This window comes from Macaca fascicularis, chromosome 12 (genome assembly GCF_037993035.2).
Source record: "Macaca fascicularis isolate 582-1 chromosome 12, T2T-MFA8v1.1".
In the NCBI taxonomy this organism is placed as follows: Eukaryota; Metazoa; Chordata; class Mammalia; order Primates; family Cercopithecidae; genus Macaca; species Macaca fascicularis.
The window spans coordinates 55,467,906-55,494,382 of record NC_088386.1 but is presented as its reverse complement, the minus strand read 5'-3'; the positions used below and the strand labels follow the sequence as shown (position 1 = coordinate 55,494,382).

At 44.1% G+C, this 26,477-nt stretch overlaps 1 protein-coding gene across 9 annotated transcripts in view; it reads left to right on the top strand.

The window, feature by feature from the left end:
- Window positions 1-223: 223 nt before the first annotated feature.
- The window catches only part of PLA2R1 (phospholipase A2 receptor 1), a 127,655-nt gene continuing 101,401 nt past the window's right edge, over window positions 224-26,477 (top strand). For 7 of the 9 annotated variants that reach the window (XR_012421155.1, XM_074009270.1, XM_074009267.1 and 4 more), the window contains exons 1-3: window positions 224-536; window positions 17,763-18,146; window positions 20,698-20,871. Coding sequence is in view for 8 of the 9 variants with exons in the window: in XM_074009270.1 (XP_073865371.1) it covers window positions 419-536; window positions 17,763-18,146; window positions 20,698-20,871 (676 nt within the window). In the remaining variant the exon portion in view is untranslated. The remainder of the gene's footprint in view (window positions 537-17,762; window positions 18,147-20,697; window positions 20,872-26,477) is intronic. The other 2 variants (XM_074009268.1, XM_074009269.1) reach the window with 1 other exon arrangement.

The window sequence follows — 26,477 nt, the reverse complement described above, 5'->3', positions numbered from 1 at the left end:
TCGCTCACCCACAACTCCTCTTCGGCCTCCCCCGGAAAGGAGAGAGCGGGGCTGCGAACTGGAAGAGCAGGGAGTGTGCGCTGGGCAGCCTCACTGCTCCTGTCCCCACCCCAAAGGCAGGAATTTCTGGGATGGGCAGATGGCTCACCCCTCCTCCTCCTCCTTCCTCAAGCCGCAGTGGGTAGGGCGGGGAAAACGCGGGGGACTTTCCCGCGTCCCAGCCAGAGCCCCGAGTGTCCGTTCACTGTGGCGACAGGGGTGGCGGAGTGGGTCTCCAGGGCCCGGGAGTGTCGAGGCCCCCGGAGGGGTGGGGCGCGGAGGAGGCTGCGGATCCGCCTCCGCGCTGCAGGGCCGGGTGCTTGGGGTGCGGCTGTGGGCTCCCGGGACAAGGGGCGCCCGGCGAGCCCAGTGGTTAGCGATGCTTCTGTCGCCGTCGCTGCTGCTGCTGTTGCTGCTGCTGCTGCTGGGGGCGCCGAGGGGCTACGCTGAGGACGTGGCGGCGGCGCTCACCCCGGAGCGGCTCCTGGAGTGGCGGGGTGAGTCTCCCAGGGTCGGAGACTGGATCGGTACGTTGGGGAGGGGGGTCGGGGTGGTCGAGGGAGAGGAAGAAGGGGTGAAGCTAGGGGCCAAGCTGGCGGGCAAGGGCGGCCGCGTTTGTAGGGGTTCGTGTGTCAGCAGTCTTGAGCATGGGGGGAGGGAGTGGTGTCCTGCAGCCTCATGTCTAGGCCCAGCACCCTCCTGGCTCCTGCGGGGGTCCGGCGGCGGGGGGCCGGGCTTGGTCTCGCAGGCAGCTCCTCTCGACTCTGGCACCCGGAGCCAGCCCGGAATAGGAGTGTCGGAGAAGTTTCAAAACGGAAACTTTCCGAGAGCTGCTTGTTTGGACCGATCGCATCTCGGATAAATGATGGCAAAAAAAAAAAAAAAAAAAAAAAAAAAGGCTCAGTTCGTCCCCTTGCAAAACAAGCGCTCAGAGTGTGGGCCGCCACCTGCGGAGTGACCCCCAAGCCAGGCCTCCCCAGTCCACCCCTTCCTGAAGGAAAACTTTTTTTTTTTTTTTTTTTTTTTTTTTGAGACAGAATCTTGCTCTGTCGCCCAGGATGTAGTGTAATGGCGGGATCTCCGCTCACTGCAGCCTCTGCCTCCAGGCGTCAAGTGATCCTCCCATCTCAGCCTCCCGAGTAGCTGGGACCACAGGTGCGTGCCCCCACGCCCAGCTGTTTTTGTATTTTTGGTGGAGACGGGGTTTCACCACGTTGCCCAAGCTGGTCTTGAACTCCTGGGCTCAAGTCATCCTCCCACCTCGGCCTCCCAAAGTTCTGGGATTACAGGCGTGACCCACCGCACCCGGCCTGAAAACATCAGACCAGGTGAGGGAGAGGAGCCCCAGTGACTCCATGAGCTGTGCGATCTGGAGCCTTTGTGCCTTAGTCTCTGTCAGAGGAAAAATGGGATTTGTTATATACATGGGACCCCTGAGAATTAAGTTACTCCCCAAACACGCACCTGCGCACACAGACCAATTCAGCAAACACTTATTGAGCACCTACTACACATGAGACTCAGAAGGATGTGTAAAGAGATGGAAGGAGATTTCTGGCCTGCAGGGGTCCGCATTCGAGAATGGGCCACCTCAGGCAGAGAAGCCTGCGCCTAAGTGCAGAAGTCCATATATGCAAGTAGGAGGGGGACAGGAGGGAGTTAAATATGCCAGGAGGAGACTCCAGACAGACTCCATCCTCTCTGCCTTTGGAGATAAGTTTGGAGAGAAGGGGTAACACAAAATGTGATCAATATCTGCGTTCACATTTTTTCCTCCCCAGTAGAATATATCGACATTTTTGAGGTAATCTTTTTTAGACTGTGTTTCCTAAGATCCCTGGAGGCTTAATCAGGGGCAGGTAGAACAAGACCATTCTTATTCTAAAGTGACCAAAGTCAGAGATGCTCTTACCTTCTTGGTCAATTCAGTAAAAATTGCTCCTGTGGATGCACATCTGATCCTGTGGTATGTTTGATTCCTTTCCACTAAGTTTACCATGCAGTGGTTATTCCTTTGCGTTTTAAAATGTGGGTTTTGACTGGGCACTAGGTGGTAGAACAGGGCAGCAGCCCACAGGACAGAAGTTGGACTGGGCCACACAGAGAGTATGTGCTGGTGATCTCTGAGCGAAGGGCTAATCCTTTTTATATGTAGCAGACCCAAATCCTGGCCTAAGACAAATTCTCATCAGTGTCTTCTTTTTGGTAGTCAAGGGCACTCTGAAATTAGAGCCATCTGCTAGCCCTTGTACCTACCAGGTGCAATTTGCAAATCTGACAAGGTCGAAGTAGTTGGCATAGAGATTCTTCAGATATGAAAATACTGCTGCTCATTTTCCAAGGAGCACAGAGGTTATCTACCAATCTTCGCACAGGCTCCCTCCCTGATTCCAGTCATCTGCATCAGTAGAATTTCAAGTGTAAGCTAGACGGTATGAAGTCAAGTTTTTACTGTCAATACAAAAAGGAAAAACAAAATCTTAACATTGAAAAGGACCTGAGACATTGTCTACTCTAGCCCTCTGTTCTTCAGATGTGGAAATTGAAATATGGCTGCCATGTAGTTAGCCACGCTTTGGGGTGCCTCAGTTTACTGCTGTGTTCACTGTACCACATTGACTCACTTTAGCCACGATTGACATCCACAGAGCAACTGAGAGGAAAACGCACACTCATTTTCATTTCCAATCCACTAATAATGGCTATGTGATATTGTACAGCAGATTATACATACAGCATTTTTATCTGAATTGTTTGATATGTATTATTTATAGATCTGATATGTATTGTAAGCATGCCAGCCTTGGGAGGCAGATGATATATTGTATTGTAATGATTTTCCAATGATTTATCAATAATTCTTGATATGGTTTGGCTGTGCCCCCACCCAAATCTTAACTTGAATTGTATCTCCCAGAATTCCCACGTGTTGTGGGAAGGACCCAGGGGGAAGTAATTGAATTATGGGATCTTTCCCATGCTATTGTCTTAATAGTGACTAAGTCTCACAAGATCTGATGGGTTTATCAGGGATTTCTGCTTTTGCTTCTTCCTCATTTTTCTCTTGCCACTGCCATGGAAGAAGTGCCTTTCGCCTCCCATCATGATACTGAGGCCTCCCCAGCCATGTTGAACTGTAAGTTCAATTAAACCTCTTTTTCTTCCCAGTCTTGGGTATGTCTTTTTCAACAGTGTAAAAATGGGCAATACAATTCTGTATTCAAAAGTCAGTAGATACGGTATTATGCAGTAGTTAAGTTATTGGGCTTCAGAGCTAGACAGTCTGAGTTCAAATCCTGATTATGCCATTTACCATCGTGTGACCCTGGACAAGTACTTCACCCATCAGCTCAGTTTCCGCATATGTCAAATGGAGCTAGTAATAGTACTAATCTAAGTGTTGTCCTTTTGCTGCCCTCTCACCATGGCGCCCTCCTCCTCTGGCCAATCCAGACTATTTTGACAGGTTGACAGCCCCATAACAATTATTTACTACCCTGTGTACAGCACTGTACTTGGCAGGTCTGAAGCTCATCTCCTCCTACCTTTAGTTCAGGCATCCCCAACCTCCAGGCCACCTACCAGTTTGTGGCCTGTTAGGAACTGGGCCACACAACAGAAGGTGAGCAGCAGTGAACAAAAGAGGCTTCATCTGTATGTACAGCTGCTCCCCATCCTTCACATTACTGCCTGAACTCCACCTCCTGTCAGATCAGTGGTGGCATTAGATTCTCAAAGGAACATGAGCCCTATTGTGAACTGCACATGTGAAGGATCTAGGTTGCACTCCTTACGATAATCTAATGCCTGATGATCTGTCAGTGTCTCCTATCACCCCAGATGGGACCGTCTAGTTGCAGGAAAACAAGCTCAGGGCTCCCCTGATTCTACATTATGGTGAGCTGTATAATTACTTCATTATATATTACAATGTAATAATAATAGAAATAAAGTGCACAATAAATATAATGCCCTTGAATCATCCCGAAACCATCCCCCACCCTACCACCCCACTGGTCTGTGGAAAATTTGTCTTCTATGAAACCAGTGCCTGGTGCAGAAAAGGCTGGGGACCTTTGTTCTGGTTGGTTATTCCAAGGAGCCTGATTGTGGTTTGTTTTCCCTGATCAGAATCTGAGCCCTTCTTCTAGCAAGTGCTAAGACATGCTAACTTCACTCACTCAAGTACTCCAGATACAAAGAGGACAGAGGGGAGAAAGAAGAAGAGGATGGCACATCCTGGTGAAAGCTGGGCATAGTCATTGCTGAAGGAAATGATCAGGGGGCAAGTAAAATGGTTTTGAAGCTTTGTTGAGGGTTGAAAAATGATCAATGTGAAATGGTCCCCAACTAATATCGTAGGAGAGTTTCCTTCTGTAGTGCTCAGCTTCCCAGAGCAGGAGTGGAAAGAACCCAAGTCTGTGTCAGTGCCTGGGCACTCTCAGGGTAGGCTCTTCTAAATGACCAGTGACCAAGGGAGATGAGGGTGCTGATGAGTGTGTGGTCAGTGTGCTTGCCATGAGGTCCTAACTTGGGAGAATATAGTGAAACAGGGTTGGGTGTACAGGGTGTCTCTTGACATGCTGTGCCAATGGAAAGAGGGGTAGAGGCTGATGACCTCAGTCATTCATTTTCTGTCAGGCACTATGTGTTTTATCTCCCTGTTTTACTTGGGCTCATCCAAAAGCAATTCCTGAGACATGTTTTCATTAGGGTGCAAGTAGTTTTTTTTTAGGAGGTGATTCTAGAAAGCATGGTAAGGGAGTGAGGACATGAGACCAAGGAGGGAAGAAAGCCACCACAGGCCACTGGGGCTCAGTTTCACAAAGGACCCTTTGAGGAACTGTATAGAACTCAGTGGACCCACCGACAGGCAAGAAGCTGAAGTATTTATCCACCAACTCCCACCTCTCGCTGTCTAAGGGTCACTCCTGGGGCATTCACCCCCTGGTGCTCCTGGTCTCCCTGAAACACTCAGGCAGAGAGCCACAGAAAGTCACTGGGAGTGCACAGGGACTGTCTGCAGGTGAGTGAGCTCCAGGTTAGAGGGTGTGAGGAGGGAACCAACAGAATCTGCTACCCACCTCCAGATTGGGGAGGTAAAAACATGAGTAGGATTGACACTGGCCCCAAGAGGCTGAGAGTGCAGGGACAGATACAGAAACACAAACAATTACAAAACAGCGAGAGAGGTCTTATGATAACTAGGGATGAGCAAAGTGCTGAAGGCGTGCAGAGGAGGCGCTGGCCTGGGGAGCTGGAGGCTCATAAAAAAACATTTGTTTTCCTAAAGGATAAGTAGGCAGTTGCCATATAGGAAAAAGGAGACTGAGCATTCCTGGGAATGCATATTTCGTGTGCAAAGGCACAGGATTATGTGTCAGGCAACAGTAAAAGTTCAGTGAGCTGAAAGTTCCCTTCTGAGCTCTTTTGGATTCAAGGAAAGAGGCCCACTGAAGGTCACTCAAGCAAGCGTGGAGTTGTTGTAATGGTCCCAGAATCTCAAGGGGGACCCAGGACAGGTTCTTCAGGGCAGCCAGATCTTCTGGGACACAGGTACTGGCCACTGACATGAAGCATTACTTTATGTGTTTCTCTCTGTCTCTGGGGCTCTATGGTGTCTCCAGCTTGGTTGTTCTATCTGTTGACTAGTTTCTTTGGCTTTGACTAGCAGGACTTTCCTGTGTAGCTCCCTTAGCTTCTTGGGAAGAGTCCCTTAATTTCCTAGGAGAGGGGTCCAGTTACACTCTTCACAGCATGCTAGTCAGTTCCTGTGCTCTGCCCTCGAGTCGAAGGCCTTCCCCTGGCTAATTGGCCATGGTAGGGGCAAGAGGTGGACACAGGGATGGATGCTGCTTCATCCGGGGCTGTGGATGGGGTAGACCACCAGAGTAGGGCCCCAGGCAAAACAAGAAGCAGTAACATGTCTATATTTGGAAGCGTGAGATTGTTGAGGAAGAGTTGGTTGGAGGCACCCTGCTTCCGGAAACAGTCTGGTCCAGTGAATTGGGCACTGCTGAGAAGGGCCTTGTGGGTTTGCACAAAAGGGAACCAGATCGCATGTTTAAGTTTAGAAGTGCCATGTTCAATTTGGGCCTTGAAGAGAAGGTCTCCTGTCACCTTGAAGAGGGTAATTCTGGAGGGCAGCAAAGAAATGGTCTGGATAGTTAAAGCTGAGCTAAGTCAATAACAATAGGAAGATTGAGGAACAGAAAGTTTTGTTCATGAAACAGGGTTTAAAAAGAGGAAAATATATATTTAAAAACAGTAACAAAAGAAAACAGTTAGTGAAGGTTAGGAGATGAGGGAAAATTGCAGAATAGGAGAGGTAGTGGTTATAGAGTGCAAAATCCAAGTTTTGGAGATGGACCTATTCTTGGTAGTAAACAGATCTGTGATATGGTTGTGGGAGTGGTCACCAAAGTGGAGAAGAGGCAAAAGAAGGTCCTCACCACAGAGGAGGTCAAGGAACCCAATGTCCTGAGCAAAGCTAGGTTGGAGTAGAGTTTGGGACTCTTTTGTCAGCAAGCCACAATAAGAAACACATTTTACGTCACAACCCACAGCATATAGGTCTACATATGTATAACTGAAACAATGTTTCATTTTAAAAAAAATACTCTTACCTAATATGACATGCTGCCACATTTCCCCCTGTTCCATTCTGTTTTGTTTTGTCTAGCTAGTCATAACATGCTCAGTTGATTGCATGACCATAAATGGGCCACAACCTGCAGTGGGGAAAGCATTGAGTCAGAGTGTTAGGTCGTATGTGTGGAAGCTAAAGTGGCTTTGGGATGTGGAGAACAGCAGAGAGTCTGCTGGTATCAAACCATGGTGAATGTGGGGAAGAGTGGTTCAGGGCTGAGGGCCCCAGTGGCGAGGAAGAGGGGTAGGTGCCACCTTCTGAAAAACAGCGATAAGAGCCACTACCTGGAGGCGGCAGAGGGGAGAAGCTGTAGCCCTGAGATTTCCCACATAGCTTCTGTTTCTAATACAAAGGTAAAAATGCCCCTCTACTGCTTCTAGTATTTTCTAAAAGCTGGGGAGTCGTTACTCTTTGTTGTTTTACTTACATCGACACGTTGTGTCCTCACCTAAACAGGTAGGCAATATTAATACATACCCTTCTTTTACAGATGAAGAAGGGTTAAGCAACTTGTGCCCACAGGAGCTTGTAGCATGGGGTTTGAATCAAGCACTCAGCACTAATGCAAAGGATCCCTGAATAGCCTTGTGACCCCATGGTATGGTTCATTCTGTATCCTGCTGCACGACAGGAGCGCACGATTTGGTTTCACAGCAGGAAGAACAGGAGGCCAGCCTCTTGCTCTCTGCAACTCCTCCTTTTCCAAACCCCTCCTTTCACAAGTGGGAGTGGTATTTTCCTAAAGCAGAAATGTGCAAAGCTATTGATTTGTGTATTGTTCTAGGCAATTCTGATGTCTCTAGGCAATGAGCCATTCTACTAATCTGGAGATGGAATTTCAGTAAAAGTGTGATCAGATAGTGGTTTAGCTGCCCTTCCTGGCCATGAATCATGCTAGCCATCTTGACTCCATTTCTCCCGTTTCTGTTTGTCATCCCTCAGCGTTTCTTCCCCTTCATACTTTTCTCATCCCACCTTCTCTGCCTGCCTCCTTTCCTGGCAAGCCTTTGTGAGTCAGCATAGACGTCCAGTTTTCCTGGTCCTATTTACTCTTTCTCGTTAAGCCTCTAACTATTTTCCTATTGTTGGTTGTCACCGTAACTGATACCACACAATGCAGGTTCCAAGCCCATGACAGGAAAGATGGGGCCACACAGATGGCTTAGTTTTCCCTGCAGCTCCCCTTCTTTGACCTAATAATCTGCTTATTTATATCAAGTTATCTGAAGAAACGATCCCCTTGTGTTGCCTCTTCTGAACTCAATCCTAATGCCGCAAGTCCTCATGGAATCTATCAAAGTAATCGATTTAAGACATTTATAAACCCTTCCCTCCATTTTTCTTTTTAGAAATTATGCTTGAGAGCCTTTTGGAGATGTTCCAATGCATAGCTAGGAGCATAAATTATATTTTGAACTGATCAAAGCAAAAAGAAATATTATTGTTCATAAAATAGACAAAAGAACACCATATAAACACTATATAAAGTCATTTAGGGAAAAACATTTTATAAAGCCACTCAAGAAAATTAGAAAATTAGAATTAGAATTTCTGTAACTTGGGTTCTGAGACACAGAGCTAAACAAAACAGAAAAGTCGTAACCACTTGGCTTTTTAATTTATGATACTTTCCAGACAACTACAGTTCCAAAGAAATATGGAAATAAAATAGTGTTACCACTTCTAGCTTTTGGTATTCTGCTCTTGAGAACTTTTCAATTATGAAAATATAAACAGGAATCTCAAAGTAATTATTTAACTATAAACATTTTTTTCATTTTGCTGCTCTTTGGCACCATTCATATTCAAAGTTAAGATTGGCTTTTATTTTTATTAATATTTATAAAGTGATCATCATAACTGAGATAACCCTTATCAAGGTCTTGTGAAGCTAGCACGATTATTTTTTCTTTTTATTATAAATTTAAACTTTTTGTAAAGAAGGGGTCTTGCTATGTTGCCCAGGCTGGTCTCAAACTCCTGGTCTCAAGTTGTCCTCCAGCCCCGGCCTCCCAGAGTGCTGGGACTACAGATGTGAACTACACACCCAGCCCCAGCATTACTATTAAACCCATTGTGCAGATGGGAAAACCAAGGCAGATACTTTCCTAGTTTTAAGCAGTTCTGCCCTAAAAGAAGTGCTCTGTAGTTTGCCACGGTCTTTTTTCCATAATGTTAACCTTGTTCAAATACAAACAAGGAGAGCTTCATGGGGATATAACCAGTGCAGTCGCACAGAGTCCTATAGTCAGAAGGGCCTTCTTTCCACTTAGGGTTTAAAGCTCCATGGATAGGGGCCTTGGGATTCATAATTATTTCTATCTTTGAAATTGTGTGCTGTGCGTGATGTTCAGTGGAACAATGGAACTCAAGCCAGAGGTTTGGAGCCTCTGTTCAATTCTGCCTGGGGTCCGCTGTCTACCTCCCTGGGATGGGTTCTCAGCTGCCTCCCCCACACTCCTGCCCCACAGTTGCTGCTGCCTTCTGCACACAGTGGCAACCGGGTTGCATTGAAGTTGGGGGACTGGAGGCCTGGGCCCTGGGAGTAGATGCCTTGTGGCATTTACGGGCAGTGCAAAGCAGCATCTGTCACCACTGGACTAGTAGCACTTCTGTGGGTTCTGTGAGGGCTGAGTGGGAACGTGTCACATATCCTCAGTCCAGGTACTATATTCCAAGCATGTTATAGCTCAGAGGTTGCAATCTCTTGTGGGCCCAAGGGAAAGGGACATTGACTTGACTTCCCCATGTCCAGCCAAGACCACATATTTTCATTGTACCCTGGACCCTGCAAATGATGCAGACAGCCTGAATAAGAATGATAGGGATGGTTGTGACTTGAATTTTGTTTCCCCCCACCACCAAATTCATATAAAAATGAGACTTTGCTTGGAGATAGGGTCTTCACAGAGGTAAACGAGTTAAAATGAGGCAGTTAGGGTAGCCCTAGTCTATTATGACTGGTATACTCATAAGAAGGGGAAACTTGGACACAGAAATATGCATAGAGAGATGATGTGAAAAGACACAGGGAAAAGGTGGTCCTCCAGGGGCCAAGGAGAGAATCCAGGATCCCATCCTTCCCTCACAGCCCTCAGAAGGAACCAACTCTGCCCCAACTTGATCTCACGCTTCCAGCCTCCAGAATTATGAGAAAAGAAATTTCTGTCATTGAGGCCACTCAGTTTGTGGTATTTTATTATGGCAACTCTAGTAGCAAATCAATACAGGGACTAACACTCTACCTAACACTAAACGTTGTTTTTTTGCTTTTGTTTTTGTTTTTAACATTTCTACCTTGCACTGTAGTAAATGTTTTTTTTTTTTTTTTTTTTTTTTTAAATGGCCATACTCTCAAAGCAGCTAAGATGGATAGCTCATTGTAAGCACTTTTGTTTTCAGTCATGCCATATCATTTCCAGAGTTGTTTTGGTTGATGATGGAGTTATTTTCTGGTTTTGTTGGTTTTTTGTGACCCAGTCTTTGAATCATTTCCAGGCTTTAATATGCAGGCATTTGTGAGGGCATCTTAACAATGTTCTGTCTTTTTGTCCTTGCCCTAACTTGCACTTTGTAATGAGGCACCTTTTTGACTGAGATGGTATATTTTCAACAGAGTGTATAAGGTAATCACGGAGCTGCTGTAAATAATGATTTTTACACCAGCAATGTCTGTTAGGTACTTTCCAGTTAAATAAAGGTAAAACAATGGGAGAAGAGACAAGAAGCTAAAAGGAAGAAGAATGTTTTCAACTCAGTTTAAAAATTCATTGGTAAGATACAGAGGTCTAGCAAAGAATCACGGAAGAGAGAAGCTTTTCTGCCAGGGTCAGCAACTGCTAAATGAGGACAGAGCAGGAGGACAGAGGAGGGAACAGGAATGGCCAGGGAGTGGCAAGGACAGTCTGAAAGGGTAAACCCCTCCTGGCACAGGGGTTAGTAACAGGCAATTTGAAGCCTCACAGAACTACAGTCCGGTGGCACTGATTATGCTGGGTTTCATTTTTCCCATATGTGAGAAAGACTATTGTGTGCCTCATGGAACTTGGAGAGGCAATTTGGGGAGGTTAGAGAGAAAAGGGAAGAGAACATGTAAAAAGATTTATCAAGAGGGATCCACGACCCTGTGGAGATGGTGATTATCCAGGTTCAGAAGCTATAGGAGAATAAAGAAGGCTCAGAGTTAAGGACAATGCTAGGACAGAGAAAGAGAAGGAAGTTCTGAGACAGGACAAAGAGGTTTCTTAAAAAATATATTTGGTTAACTTTTTAGTTGATTAATAGAAAGCAATTGACAGGAACTCAAAAGCTTCAGATTAAGAGACACATGAAAACTCAGATGATTTGAGATAAAATGCACATTTTCATGCAGAGAGAGGTAGAAAGGACTGGCCCACTTTTCACTTTGTTCCGTGGATCTGTTCTTTGAAGAACCATGCACATGCTGATTGCTGCAAGCATGGGAAATTCCTCACTTATTGGTTTGAAAGGTCATGTTAAGAATCCAGATTTTCTGCATCGCTCGGCCATGAATAGGACTTGATTCAGCAGCTTACAGTATCCCTTCCTGCTACAGAGTAATCTTAGGAATGCAATCGGCTCTGAATCCATTGTTCACTAGATGGAAGAGATAGAGACAAACCCAAATTTGTGAAGCTGGAAAAGGTCAGTACATCTCAAGAGAGAAGCTGCTCACCTTCAGATTGGTTACAGAGGAGAGATGCCCTCCCCATTTCCTTCTGGACTGTGTCCCTGCTGAAACCTAAATACTGTCAGAACAGCAAGGAAATGGACAGAGTCCAGAGAGGCTGCAAGGCAGGACGGGCGTGAGCCCAGCACCAGCTCTGTGGGTAGATGGAGTAGAAGCAATTTCAAACCTATGGACTGGGGTAGGAGATTGAAATTGGGCTGCAGCCTGCATGCTGTGGCTTTCTAATAGCTTGTCTTACGCATTGCACTTGATGTGAACCATGCACTGGAACTTTTCCTTCCAGTTCCCTTAATGAAGCGGCACAGAGACGGACTTTATGTGTATAGTTGGATTAGGTGAACACCTTCATGATATAATTTATTGATTACCAGAAAGTCCTTTGTTTGCCTAAAATGCCACCATTGAAATTGCTGTTTTATTATTTCTTCCAAGTGTTTTTTGTTAAAAATGCAGAAACTTCACAAAAGCTTAACAGTACAAATCTTATCCTACTCACTTAACACTTCAAACCTTCATTCAGCTAGTTCTAAGAGAAGAGCTGTCTAAAGCTAAAGGGAACACCAAAGGCAAGCAGAGGTGATCAGAAGGGGTGCAGAAGGTCAAGTGGAGGGGCCCCAGGAGAAACTTCCTGTAGGTACCTCCAGTCTGCTGTTCACACAGACAGATCAAACTGCAATAATGCCCCCAGGCTTTAGACTCCAACCTCATGGCACACCATTTTGCTTGTATCTCCTATGTCAAAATATATGTTGGCATTAAGTTATAATTTTTTTCTGTGTATTTCAGGGATTCCCAGGGAGAATATGACTTCCTTGCAGGCAAACACTATGACATATATATCCTTCTGTCTGCAGGGTTCCCAAACCATGCCACATTAAGCACATGCTAGATCTTTGTCGTCTGAAATTTCAAGTCAGCTACTTCAACATGTTTGGCGACAATCTATAGCAGTTTATTTTCTTCTTTCTTAAGTTATAAGAGAATGCATGTAAATAAAGCTACACCTGGACTGAATATAGTAGATAGATATAAAACTTCTAAGACAAAAATGAATTTGAAAAAAAAAAAAGTAAAAGATTGGTTCAGTTAAATAATCTTTACAGTTCCATCCAGCTCTGAAGTTCATGGTTCGGGGTTTATGGGTGAAGTGAGTCTCCTCTGCCACACCTGTCTTCCTTCCAGCACTACCCTGCTTTGTCCTCCCTAGAAAGTGGGCAAGTATATGTGTGTGCACACTCCCTGCTCAGAGTCTGGTGACACTGAGGGGTCCTGTCCAACTCACATGTGACATCAGTTGAAGAGCCAGTTCGGTGTCTTAAATTTTGGATTATTTTCTTTTTTTTTTTTTTTTTTTGAGACGGAGTCTTGCTCTGTCACCCAGGCTGGAGTGCAGTGGCCGGATCTCAGCTCACTGCAAGCTCCTCCTCTCGGGTTCACGCCATTCTCCTGCCTCAGCCTCCCGAGTAGCTGGGACTACAGGCGCCCGCCACCACGCCCGGCTAGTTTTTTGTATTTTTTAGTAGAGACGGGGTTTCACCGTGTTAGCCAGGATGGTCTCGATCTCCTGACCTCGTGATTCGCCCGTCTCGGCCTCCCAAAGTGCTGGGATTACAGGCTTGAGCCACCGCACCCGGCCTATTTTCTTTCTCTTATTTGTTATCACTTAGTTTTTAAAATCTTTTAAAATCATTTTTTATTTTATTTTAAGTTCCGGGATGCATGTGCAGGATGTGCAGGTTTGTTGCATAGGGAAATGTGTGCCATGGTGGTTTCCTGCATCTATCATCCCAACATCTACGTATTAAGCCCACATGCATTAGCTCTTTATCCTGACGCTTTCCCTTCCCCTGCCACAGGCCTCGGTGTATATTCTTTCCCCCCTGTGTCCCTGTGTTCTTATTGTTCACCTCCCACTTATAAGTGTTATCACTTGTTTTTAAGAGCTTATTGTATCAGTTTGTTGTTGTTGTTTATTTGTTTGTTTGTTTTGAGACACAATCTCACTCTGTCCCCCAGGTTGGAGCGCAGTGGCATGATCTTGGCTCACTACAGCCTCCACCTCCTGGGTTCAAGCGATTCTTGTGCCTCAGCTTCCCGAGTAGCTGGGAATACAGGCACGCACCGCCAAGCCCAGCTAATTTTTGTATTCTTAGTAGAGACCTCAAGTGATTCCCCTGCTTTAGACTCCCAAAGTGCTGGGATTACAGGTATGAGCCATCACGCCCCACCATTAAGGGCTTATTTTGAATGCAATTATAAAGTTTTCTTTGGAATTGATGGAACTCCCTTCTTTTCATTAGCTAGCCAAATTCCCATGATTCCAGAACAAATATACACAGTTTCAAAGGACAGATATTTAGGCAAATAATTTCTCCCTATCTCTAGCATCTTACCCAGTGTCTATGAAGTAGCTGGCATCCAATGAAAGCTAGTTGAAGGAATGAATGTTCCATATGCAGTCATAAAGGTAACACCCTAAACTTTGGTTTAACAGTTGATCAATGAAACATTCTCCTCCCACTCCTTAGAAGAGTACACATTATCTTATGGGGCTAAAGAGTGGATCTGAAATGATCTCCTCCTAAAGGAACTCAGAAGTAGAAAGTAGAACCACTGTCTTCCATGGATTTTATTTTAGAAAAAAAAGGATAGAAATTAGCTTATAAGTTTCTTCTAATAAATCAATCCTTTTTCTCCTCCTAAACTTATAATTATGAAGGGAAGTATAATAACATTTTCCTGCAAAGAGATTTAGTAATTCTGGCAGTACTTCATTAATCACTTAATCAGTGTTCAAGCAGAACTGATGTCCTTGACATGTATAATCAATCTTGATTCCTCCCACATTTGATTTTCATCTTTTAAAAAATCCAGCAACTATACACACTAAGGATTGGTGGCTTATTTTCACATTATAGTTTTGTTAGAGACATTATGTGCATATAATAACAATCAGAATATTGATACCTATATTAAGTCTCCTCATAATCTGTTTGAAAGTAATTGTTTTCTCTTCAGTGAATTTATGGAGATTAACAGTGCCAGGATCATATTCTATTATAACTTAATGGAAAAATGGGCTCAAGTCATTTTTTAACTTAGTATATTTGGAGGCAGCATGTTGATTATTATTGGTGAACCAGAGCTACTTGCCTATGGCAGATTCTGAAGAACTTTTCTAAAGCTATTTCCTAAATGCAGCTGGCATGGAAATATAAGTAGCACCCCAAAATTAAGCAGCAATGGATTAGGTGTGTCTAATATGTTCTGCTTTGGAAAGGTAATTTTATGATTGCTAGTGTGATACAGAAGTTCCAATTTCTGCCACTCTTTTTCTCTTAACACTTATTAATTTGGAAGTTTAAAAGCATTATTGGCCAGGCATGGTGGCTCACACCTGTAGTCCCAGGACTTTGGGAGGCCAAGGTGGGAGGATTGCTTGAGCCCAGGAGTTTGGAGACCATCCTGGGCAATATATTGAGATCCCGTCTCTACCAAAAACAAAGAAACAAAAAATTAGCCAGGCATGGTGGTACACACCTGTAATCCCAGCTACTCAGGAGGCTGAGTTGGGAGGATCAGTTGAGCCTGGGAGGCCAAGGCCTCAGTGAGCGGTGACAGTGCCACTGCACTCCAGCCTGGGTTACTAGAGCAAGGCCTTTTTTCAAACCCCCCGCCCCACACAATATTTATTCACCCCAAATGTTAGGTTTGTAATTTTCATGTCCACTTATTCACAGACCACCCGTTTCCCCCCATCTACACACTGCTTGTCAACACCATGTATTTTTCTCTTTCCTATTAAAAAACCTACAGTGTAGACTTTACTGGTGGGTAATGCAGAAAATCAACAGATGAAGGCTCTTAATTCATCACTGCACACATATTTCAACAAATGAGACAAAGATTTTGTTATCTGGTTGTTTGGAGAGTATTTTTCCTCCATAAAAGGTGATAGCGATTGTTTAAAAAAAAAGCGATAGCATTGTTTAAAACTAAAATGTCTGCGCCCACTGTGTGCTGCAGAAACTGCAGTAAAAATAAGCTTTTGTGCTAACAGTGTAAGAGAAGAAGCCTTTGAGGGATGCTGAGATTAGCACTCTGTAGGTTCAACCAGGTCTGCAGCTGGATCTATAGACCAAGAATCAGGAAGTCAGAGGGATAAAGTAATAATGATAGCTCCCATTTCCTAAGGCTTTTCATGGTAGTATGTGGTGTGCTTTTCATGGGTTATTCAATGGAATATCCTTAACATCCCTAAGAGGTGAGTACCATACATAGTCCCAGTTCAAGGAGGAAAGACGAGGCTCGCTGAGATGGAGCAATCTGCCCAAAGTTACACAGCGGGTCCATGATGGTTCTACGTGACTCCAGAGCTCTCAACCACTAGCCAGGTCATCTATATACCTATCTGAGGTGTATAAACTGAGGCACAGTCAGTACGTTGCAGAGCTTATAATACATTTGAACATATATATTAGGTAGAAGCTGAACTACAAAACCATTATAGTAAAATAATTATCCTTTGATGAAAAATTAATGAACTCTAGGTTAACTAGAAAGTAATTAGTAGGTTACAACAAAAATTAAGGTGAACATTCTACCCAGGCATGAAAAGGTGAAAAGGAGAGTTGGACAGAAGGTTAATTATCGGACTCCATGTCACACTGATGAGAGGTGGATTTGATTTTGAATCACTATTGCTAATAACCATGCAGACAAGGCCCTCATTAGGAAAACAAATTTCCTGATCTAAATGAAATCTCCCTAAAACCATTCATTTTCCCTACCCCACCCCCTCTCTTTTACTCTGATGTACAGTGATCAAAGCAATTCTATGACAACTAATTCAACTCCTCAAATCTATGGCTATAAGTAAGGTCATCAATTATTAAATGAGGTATAGCATTTATTAATACATTGACAATCTTTTTGAAACAGTATCTTAAGTGATTTTGGTAACTGTAAATCAGTTCTCCTCAGGCTGATTAACTTTGGAGAAACCAAAAGAACATTTACCAGAATGAAGCATTGTTCCCTCGTGGATCTGTGAGAAGACCTGTCCTGCACTGTCCCAAACCTCTCCAAGGCCTCTGCCTATACCTGTTCTGCCCTCCATGACACGACCCACCCTAAACCCCAGACATTCGAGGGAACCCTATCATGTCCCTTCAGAGTTTTGAAAAAATAGACAGGAAGTAAAATAGAAAAGGGGAACCCAGCTACTGGGAGAAGAAAAGAGTGCCAGGGCCTGACCAGACATGACCGAGGTGACTTCAGCAGCCAAAGGCCGAAGCAGCAGCAGCTGGTGTATTTCATCAACAGCAAGCACTGACTGAATTTCCATCATGTGCGCAACACACTCCGTGCTTAGACCAAAGAAATGAGACTTGGTTTCCATCTTCAAAAAGCCTGAGAGAAAACAAGTTCATACTAACTGTTGAGTACTAGGTGCCTTCCAGGCCCGCAACTTGGGTTAAGTCAGGTAGCAGGCTGGCAGCTAACATGTATTCCCCGGCTGGGTCCCACCAGCTTTTCCATAGGAAACTCACCCAAATCCCTTCTTCCATCTCCAGGAAGGAGAGCTCAGGGGCATATCACAAAATGCCTACTTTCTCCAACCGTCCATGTGGCCTCTGGTTTCTGCCACGGTAATGGTGGTCCATCACCTCTCGTGTTTCGAGGTGTGGTGCCATAGCTAGTGGCCTGGGCATCTACCTGCTTCTGCCAGCCCCACCCAGCAAGCCGTCTCCTACTAAGAGTCTATCCCCATAGCAAGAGGTCCCCGCCTCCACCTCTGCACTGCTGAGAAGCCCTGTGTTCTCACCAGCATTGAATCCTGCATCAGATCACAAAGCAGCATTTCACTGATAGCCTTTCAGTTTTCTACAGGAACTTGATGGTACAGAGTTTCATTCAGTGGTTCTTGATTCAGCAGCTGTGTCCCTAACATTCAGGCATTTGTCTGAGACAGTGTTGTCCCATCCATGGGCCCCCAGTGTCCCTCCCCAGGAGCCCTGAGTATTATTACCAATCCCCCTCTCTAACCAATTGTGTGAGCGTACCTTCTCTGTCAGTAACAGACCTGAGTGGATTGACAGGTAACCCTTGTTCCTATATGGCCAATGAGGTCTTAGATCAGAGCTCTCCCATTAGCTCCATAAGCCCTTTTATGCTTCCAAAGAAACTCCTTTGTTTTATGGAAATAAAGCCCTTCAGATGGACCCTGCCCAACAACGCCAGATCTGTGGGAAATGACCGGCAACTGTGGCATATCGCACTTAGATATGCACACTGAGATCCTCATGATGCTAGTAAATTATATATGAAAATTTCATGCCAGGTCTTTGATTTTTGTTTCAGATAAAGGGCTATTTATTATCCAAAGTGAGAGTCTGAAGAAATGCATTCAAGCAGGTAAATCGGTACTGACCCTGGAGAACTGCAAGCAAGCAAACAAGCACATGCTGTGGAAATGGGTTTCAAACCATGGCCTCTTTAACATAGGAGGCAGCGGTTGCCTGGGCCTGAATTTCTCTGCCCCAGAGCAGCCCTTAAGCTTATACGAATGTGACTCCACCCTCATTTCCTTGCGGTGGCGCTGTAACAGGAAGATGATTACCGGCCCGCTGCAGTACTCCGTCCAGGTGGCGCATGACAACACAGTGGTGGCCTCACGGAAGTATTTTCATAAGTGGATTTCTTATGTGTCAGGTGGTGGAGACATTTGTGAATATCTACACAAAGGTAAAAATAATTTAAAGAAGCACTCAGGGAATAGTATTTTTTTAAAGTTTGCCTATAAGTAAAGATTTGTAAAGCATTATGTGAAAGAAGTACACAAAGCCTGGACCCTCAGGGGACTTCTGTTAAATACATTTTAGTTGCTTCCTTGCTTATGGTAAAAGGGTTATGAGAGTCTCAGAATGGACATACTACATTCTACTAAAGAAGCAGAACTTCTCAGAATTTAAAGGTATTGGGAGGAAAAACATTCAACTGACTCTGGGAATCAATGGAAAGGAGGAGAAAGAACAAGCAGACAGGAGAGAGAGAGAAAAGGAAGGTGGAAGGAAAAGATATTTGAAGACTTTTGTCATGACAAATATAATAACTTCTCCTTCCCTGCCTCCATTTCTCTTATTGTAAAAACGCATCCCCACCTATGGAGGTATGTATCCAGGGCACCTCCAATGCCTCCTGATGCTGGCTGGCATTCATGTGATAATCATGTTGCAAGTCACTTGAAGATAAATGACAGACTGTTGTCAGGGGTTATTTGGTGTGTGCCAAGCATGGTCAGTGGGGAAGCATGGTTTAGAGGGGAATTTCATTTTCTATGGTTATCTTTGTCATTTCTAAACAGAAAAAAAAAAATAAAGAAAGTTACATAGTTAAATTCTAAAATCTCAAACCTGTCCCTCAGGGTTTGTTTGGTAGCTCACTCTATCCAACCATCCATCTATCGATCCATCCATCCATCCATTCATCCCACATTTTTATATAACACTGCTGACAAATCCACCCCATATTGATCAGGCACTGGGCTAGGCACCTGGTTTACAGAGGCCCACAGGACAAGCGGAGTCCCTCCCCTTGTGGTGCTCTGTAGAGTTATGCTTTCACAAGAGCATATCTTCCTAAGAATTCTGTACAGTCCTGGGAAGCAGAGCAAGGAACTCCTAAAGAAGAAATGATTAAAAAGAGACAGAGCCAAGGACCAGGCATTTTCAGGGCTCACTAAAATAAAGCTAGTGCTGCAAATCAGCACTCTGAATAATCTACAGTCCTGAAGAGGAACTTGCTATTTTGCTTTATGTTAGCTTTTGTAGCCACATACCCACATTCATGGTGCATGCAGGAGAAGATTCTAGAGAACATATGCTTCTGAGTAGAAGGAAGGGGACTGAAAGAAAAGGGCATGTCCTGAAATACCTACGGTTCCTAAGTAGCCTTAACTGCTAAGGCTGGTGACTGGTGACATGTCGTGAGCTCAGGTCACCCCTGCCAGTTGTGGGAAAGAGGTGAGGCTCTCCACAGCTGGTCCATTTGCCCCAGGACCTACCACTGGCAACCCCAGTTGAGTCGTGAAAAGTTTTTGTTGATTCCTGATTAAGGCCAAGAATGACCAAGTATTGCAAAACCCTGAGAAGGCAGCCAGCAGGCTACGTCTGCATGATCGTCTCACTCTAGATCATTGTAGAAGTCACCCAGTCAGCTGTCTGGCTTCACCCTCTCCCCAAGTCGGCTGTTTGCCCCCTTGCACTCTCAATGATTCTTTAAAAATGGAAATCTGAACCTGTCACTTTTCCATTTGAAATGCGCAAGAGACTTGCCCCCACCCTCAGAGTAGAGGCCAAAGCCCACAGTATGGCAGGGAGACAGCCCTATGTGCGCTGGCACTCCAGTACATCCCTGGTTCCCCTTCCCAGAGGGCCTCCTTCCTCTTCTTCATTCTCCCACACCTGTTCTTGTCTCAGGTTCTTTTTACTTGCTCTTCCTTCTGCTGGATCAACTCTTGTCTAAAGACCTGCACTCTCGGGTCACCCAGTTCCTATTCAGAGAGGCCTTTCACTGCCCATCCTGTCCAAAGTAGTGCCCTGTGCTCCTCCATCCCGTCTCTCCCTCTCTCTCTTTCTCTCTGTCTCTCCCTCTGTCTCATGCATACACACATACACACACACACGCACACACACACCCCACTCTGTCTTCTCGTCCTATTTATTTTTCATCATGGCACTTTTCACTACCTGCAATGATACTGTATGTTTACTTGTATATTTGCTTTCTTTTTCTCTCTCCTTGCTAGAATAGAAGTTCCACATGAAGGAACTTATGCTGGTTTGTTCACTGTTGTATCCCCAGTACTGAGTACACTAAATGCTCAATAAATAGTTATTGAATGAGTAAATTAATAAATGCCTATGAATCTATTGAGCCTTAGATGCTAATGGCTGATGTATTTGGGGACTGGAAGGTATTATGAAGTTAAATCTCCATTAAAGTTTCCTTCTCATCCATCCACAAGTATGAATGTTACTGTGGCAGCTCACCATAGTAAGTAAACAAGTAGATAAATGCGTAAGCAAACCATGTATCAGCACTTCCTCTGAGCCCAGCTCTTGGTCTCACACTTCTACTGACAGGAGACAGTGAGGAACTGAGGGCTCACTCTGTTGTAGTGAGTATCTGCCCCTAAGAGGGTTTCAGTCCATAAAAAATGCTTTTGATGTATAGCAGTTTCCAAAGGTAAAGCTGACATCATACATGTCTGACTTTGTACATTTCTTTCTCCTAGATTTGCACACAATCAAAGGGAACACCCATGGGATGCCGTGTATGTTTCCCTTCCAGTATAACCATCAGTGGCATCATGAGTGTACCCGTGAAGGTCGGGAAGATGACTTATTGTGGTGTGCCACGACAAGCCGTTATGAAAGAGATGAAAAGTGGGGATTTTGCCCTGATCCCAGTAAGAATAAATTTTGTCTTCTCTATATGTCATGAATGAATCAAAGAGGATTAGAAAGTTATCTGTATCTAAACAAAAGCACTGGGATTGATATATTGAAGTCTGAATAAGCACCCTGATTCTATTAATTCAGATTTTGAATGGGGTTTTTGTTTTTGCCTTGAAAAGACAACTCTAATGTATATTCTTTTTGCCATACATTCAAGAGATGTTAATTAGCCATTCTTCATTAAGCTCAGTGCATAATGATGTTTTAACCCGAATTAAATTATAATACTCTGCGATCTCATTGATCCCAGCTTCTTGGCTGGATACTTCAAAACAAACCTGATTGCATATAAAACCCAGTTAGCCTTTCAATCCACTACCTCTTATGAGCTGCCTTAATTTCTCCACATCCAGGCTGCTTGTCTTGTCCATTGTCAAGTCCAGGCACCAGCTGGCCTCTTGATGATCTTTCTAAAATCGCAATTGCCCTCATTATTTCTTGACAGTGGATTCTTGTCTTGACTCCCTTTCCTTACTACTTACCTTCTGGATATAACCTCATTTTTTTTTTTTTCTTTTCTTATCTTGATTTTCAAAGGTCAATGGCAGTGGCAATGTTCTAACTTTTTTTTCCGTTAGTGCTTTATTATTTTATTTTATTTTTATTTAGCTGAAAAGTTTCCAGTTGTTCTCAAGTATTAGAGAATATTTATATATGCCTCCTACTTTCTATATTCAATTTCCTTTCCCGTGGTTTCTGTGAGTCAGAGGGTACAGCTCTTACAGTCTTCATCTCCCATGCCTGCCTCCCCTCCGCATACATAAAATGCAACAAATAAATTTGAAGCAAAAGCAAATTGAAGAGATTAACTCCAAATAATCTGATTTATAAAGTATCTGTAGAATTGTTTTCTAATCCAAGAGCTAGTATGGCTTAGTAAATAAGAAAGTATAAACTTTGAAATAATCAGACAGGTCAAGATTGGAATCCTGCTTCTTCCCAACAATGAAATTTTGGGAAGCTCTCTCCATCTTTCTGAGTCTCAGTTTCCTCAGCCATAAAATGTAGATAATAGCAGTACCTATTAGGATTATTGTGCAATTCAATTAGATGAAGCATTCAAGGCACTTTTCATAATGTCTGGCACACAGTAAGCACCCACAAGGGCTAACCATTGTGGCCAGCAGCAGCAGCAACAATAGCAGCAGCAGCATCAAACCCAATTTATCTTTTCAGCATACACTTCTGAATCCACGATTTCTCCTCTCTGTTGTCAGTCAACAAGCCCTAAGCTAGGCATAGTGGTGAATGCCAAGAGTTTTAGGACTTAAGATCTTCCCTTTAAGGAACTTGGCATCTAGAGAGAAGACAGGACAGACAGGTTTGCTGTATGCCAGAAAATGCAGGCTGTATTTGAGACAATGCCCTAGAATCACCTGGGAGATAGTTTAAATGCATATCCTGGCCCATCTTCCAGAGATGCAGTGGGAGCAGTATGTAAAACCCAAACATCTGCATTTTTGAGAAGTGCCCCAGGTGACCCTGGTGCAGATAATTCATCATCAAGCAATTAATAATATGGAGATAATTATATGCAATATACATCTATATACAGGGATAATATCAATACATTTAACAGCCAATATGGTATGGGCTATTGGTCAATCAATAGTGGAGACCTTAGTGTGGGGTTGGGAATTCCAGAGGCCCTCTGCTGATATTAACCCCTTAGCTGCTGGAATGCAGGAGTAGGGTACAGGGAAGGCTGGGGCAGCAGTGGTGTAATAGAGAAGCAGAGAACAGTGGCTATTCACCAACCAGCATGAAAGCATTTCGTTATTTTATAACTGTCAGATCACCAGCCTTCTCTATCTGAATCTAAATGTATGCATGTAGGTGTGTATGCATGTAATCCCTACACTCCTTGGATTCCTGAACCAGATGTCATGTTATTTTTATTATTGTCATTTTGTTTGCATCATGTTTTCTCTTTCCTTTTTCATCCCCAATACAGGTCATTGTTAAAACCAAATAAATGAATCAATACTAATAAAGTTAACACATACTTCACTTGGCTCTAATACTAGGGACTTAAAAAAAAAAAAAAAAAAAAAAACTACAACATTCTCCTTAAGGTTCTGAAAAGAACCCCGCCACCATCCTCTGTCGCTTATAGCCAATGATAGTTTCCCAGTGGAAGCCTGGGTTCAGTGATGCTCTGGGCTTTTCATTCCCCAGACTATCTATTTGTTCAGCCTCCTACAGCTCAGAAGCTTCCTCTGCTTGACAGCCTGCCAGATTCCAGCTCTCCTGACCTTTACCACAACCAGCAGAGAGCATGTTTATTTGTTCAGTGCCAGTTTTCTTCCTTTCTCGTTACTTTTGGCTCCCGGCAGCCAATATAACTCAAAATGACATGTCAGAGATTGAAACCTGAGCAAGCCAATGGCTCTTTCCATGGGGTCAACAAGTGGATAGGACAGAGAAGAGTGAGGGGAATAAAGTAAAGGTCTGTACTACTGTATCTCATCCTTCTTATGTGGGAGTTTTTTAAAAATATCTCAGTGTAAAATGATGCTACCTTTTAAAAAAAAAAAGTTGATTGTAAATGAGCAAAATTTAAATGTAGTATTCATAAACACATACACAAATATACTAGCAGTGAAGGATGTAATAAAACATCTTCAGCAATAAGGATGACATACAGGAATCTCTCTGGGTTTGTTTAGTGGCAATTATGGGCCATTCTAGGTCTTTCTTGGTTGTGTGCCTTACACAGCTGCAGAACCACACTTAGTTAATTTGAGATGTTTTTACAATACCAACCTGTGAAATGATATGGTTGCCCTTGAACCTTATTTTTATATAATTCTATAATAAAGCAGATTTAGGCTGGGCACAGTGACTCACACCTGTAATCCCAGCACTTTGGGAGGCCGAGGTGGGCAGATCACTTGAGGTCAGGAGTTTGAGACCAGCATGGCAAACATGGTGAAATCCCATCTCTACTAAAAATATAAAAATTAGCTGAGTGTGGTGGTGGGCACCTGTAATCCCAGCTACTTAGGAGGCTAAGGCAGAAGAATCGCTTGAACCCAGGAGGTGGAGGTTGCAGTGAGCCAAGGTTACGCCACCGCACTACAGCCTGGTGACAGAGCAAGACTCTGTCACCGCCGGCCCACCCCCTCCCCCTGCAAGAAAGAAAAACAAGCAGATTGATACAATAAAGGTATGGCTGCTCTCTCCTGAGCCCTCAACATGAATCAGCAATGCTATGTGTTTCTATCATGCAGCTCTCACACCCCACGACGACCCTGCCAACCTCTCTATTCTCCTTTAACTTCTAACCCTACCTTCCAGTCTCCTTTCTGATTCTCAGTAGGTGACCTCAATTCCTACCTCATAATGGCAAAAAGATCCATCAGACAGGCAGTTTGGCAACTTCCTGCTCCCTCGTCTTTAAGCCTACCTGCGTCTGTGCCCATCCTTATTTCCTTCCTTTTATGCACGAGGATGATGTTCCTCCTCCTATGTAGGCCAAGTCTCCCCACCTGGACTCTGGAGCACCCCATCCAACCTTCTCTAACCTGTATCTCAATGGTTCTCAGTGTGTGGTCCCCGTTCCAGCAGCGTTGGAATTCCCTGGGAGCTGGCTAGAAATGCAAGTAGCAGTCACACCCTAGACCATCATATCAGAAATTCTAGAAGTGCAGCCCAGCAATCTGTGTTTTAACAAACTTCTAGGTGATTCCAGTGCACACCCCCGGTGCTTCTTTGCTGGGCCCTTTTCCTTAGCAGTTAGCCCTGTGTGAGTCTTAAAATAACATCTTAAAAATGATGCAATTCTTTCATTCCCATTTCTGCCTCCTGAAAACACCTCTCTCTCTCATTCTCTAAGTAAAGAGAATTCGCAAAAGAATTGTCTATGCCTTCTTCAGGGCGCTGTCTCTTCTTGTCTTCTACAACAATGCATGCCTGACCTGACCTTGACCTCCATTTCCACAGACCATTGATTCATTTATCCATTTAACAAACAGGTATTGAACACCTACTATGTGCCAGGGACTTCTCTGGCTCCTGGGGTTATAACTGTGAATGTGAAATATGAAAGTCATCGTGCCTGCCCTGATGACATTCACATTCAAGTATAATACCCAAATTAATATATAATTACAGTTTGTCATGGGTTCTACCTTAAGAAAATACAGTATTATAAGTGAGAAACCAAAGTTAAAATTGGGAGTCATGGAAGGTTTTCCTGAGGAAGTTGTATTTGAACTTCCCAAGAGATGAGTAGAAGTTGTCAAAATGGAAAGTGAGGGAATTAGATATTCACACAGAGATGCATGATGCAGCCATGTACAAAGGAAGGGGAGAGGGAGTGGTCAGCATAGCATGCAGGCAATAAAGGGGGTATATGGTTTAAATAGAACTAAAAAATAATAATAAAACCAAGTAAAAGACAGCATGCTTTTGATTCACCATGCACATGCTCTAACACTTCCAATGTCATCGATCAAATACGCCCACCTGTCCAGGCTGACTGCTCCTCCACCCCCAGCCCTCAGCATGTCACTGGCCAAATAGCTGAAGGTTTTGAAGGGGGAAAGAGGTTATTGAAATCTAAGGAAGTCAACATGGCAAGAGTACAGTGATTGAAGGAGAGAGAAACAAGATACTCTGAAAGGGCAGACAGAGCCCAACTCCTGGACAGGCTAGATAGTTCAGAGTGTCATAAATGTAAAGACTTACCTAATTCTAAGTGCAAAAGAAAGCCATCAAAGGATTTTAAGCAGGGCAGTGATGATTTTTTTTTAAAAAGATATTTAAGGATTACTCTGGTTCCATTATACTGAATGGCTTGGAAGGGAGCAATAGGCAAATCCTGCAGACCAGTTAGAAGGCTAGAGCAATAGTCTGGGCCAGGAATAGTGGTGGCTTCAGTTAGGTGGCAGCAAGGGGATTGGAGAAATGTGGATGTATTGAAGATCTAACTTGTAGATAAACTGAACAGGACCTGGTTGTCAGGAGCTTAGCTGGGCTGGAGACAGCTGAGCTGTCATGTGTTGGAGTAGCTAATTAAAGCAACAAACCAAAACTGAAGGTGTTAGGCTGCTCATCACTCACTACGATGGTATAATGAAGAGAATAAAAGAAGAATTCGCCACCTCCCCCTGTTCCATTTTTCCCCAGGGAACAGCACCGCCATCCAGGGTCAGTGGATCCGCACAGACGTGGAGTTCAGCTCAGCTCACCGTTGAGAGACCCCTCAACAACAACAACAACAAAGGCTTTTCAGTTGTGTAGATTCTGGGTTGGGGTAAGGTGAGGGGAAGAGCTAGGAGTCGGAAAGTACTGAGCACTGAGTCAGAGTGGGGAAAAAGTGTCTTCAAGATTCCTCTCCTTCCCGCTCCATACCAGCCTCGGCAGAGGCACCTGAAGAGGACCTTGGCCCAAGGCCTCACACACAAAGAGACGTAGGAGCGGAAGGCACCTGTGCCAGAAATGCAAATAACACAGAGCACGATGGGCCTGAGGGGCCTGAACCTTAACTATGACTCTCTTTAGAAACTGCAGTGTGCCAGCTCAGCACCAAGTCTGGAGTAGGGGCAGCTTT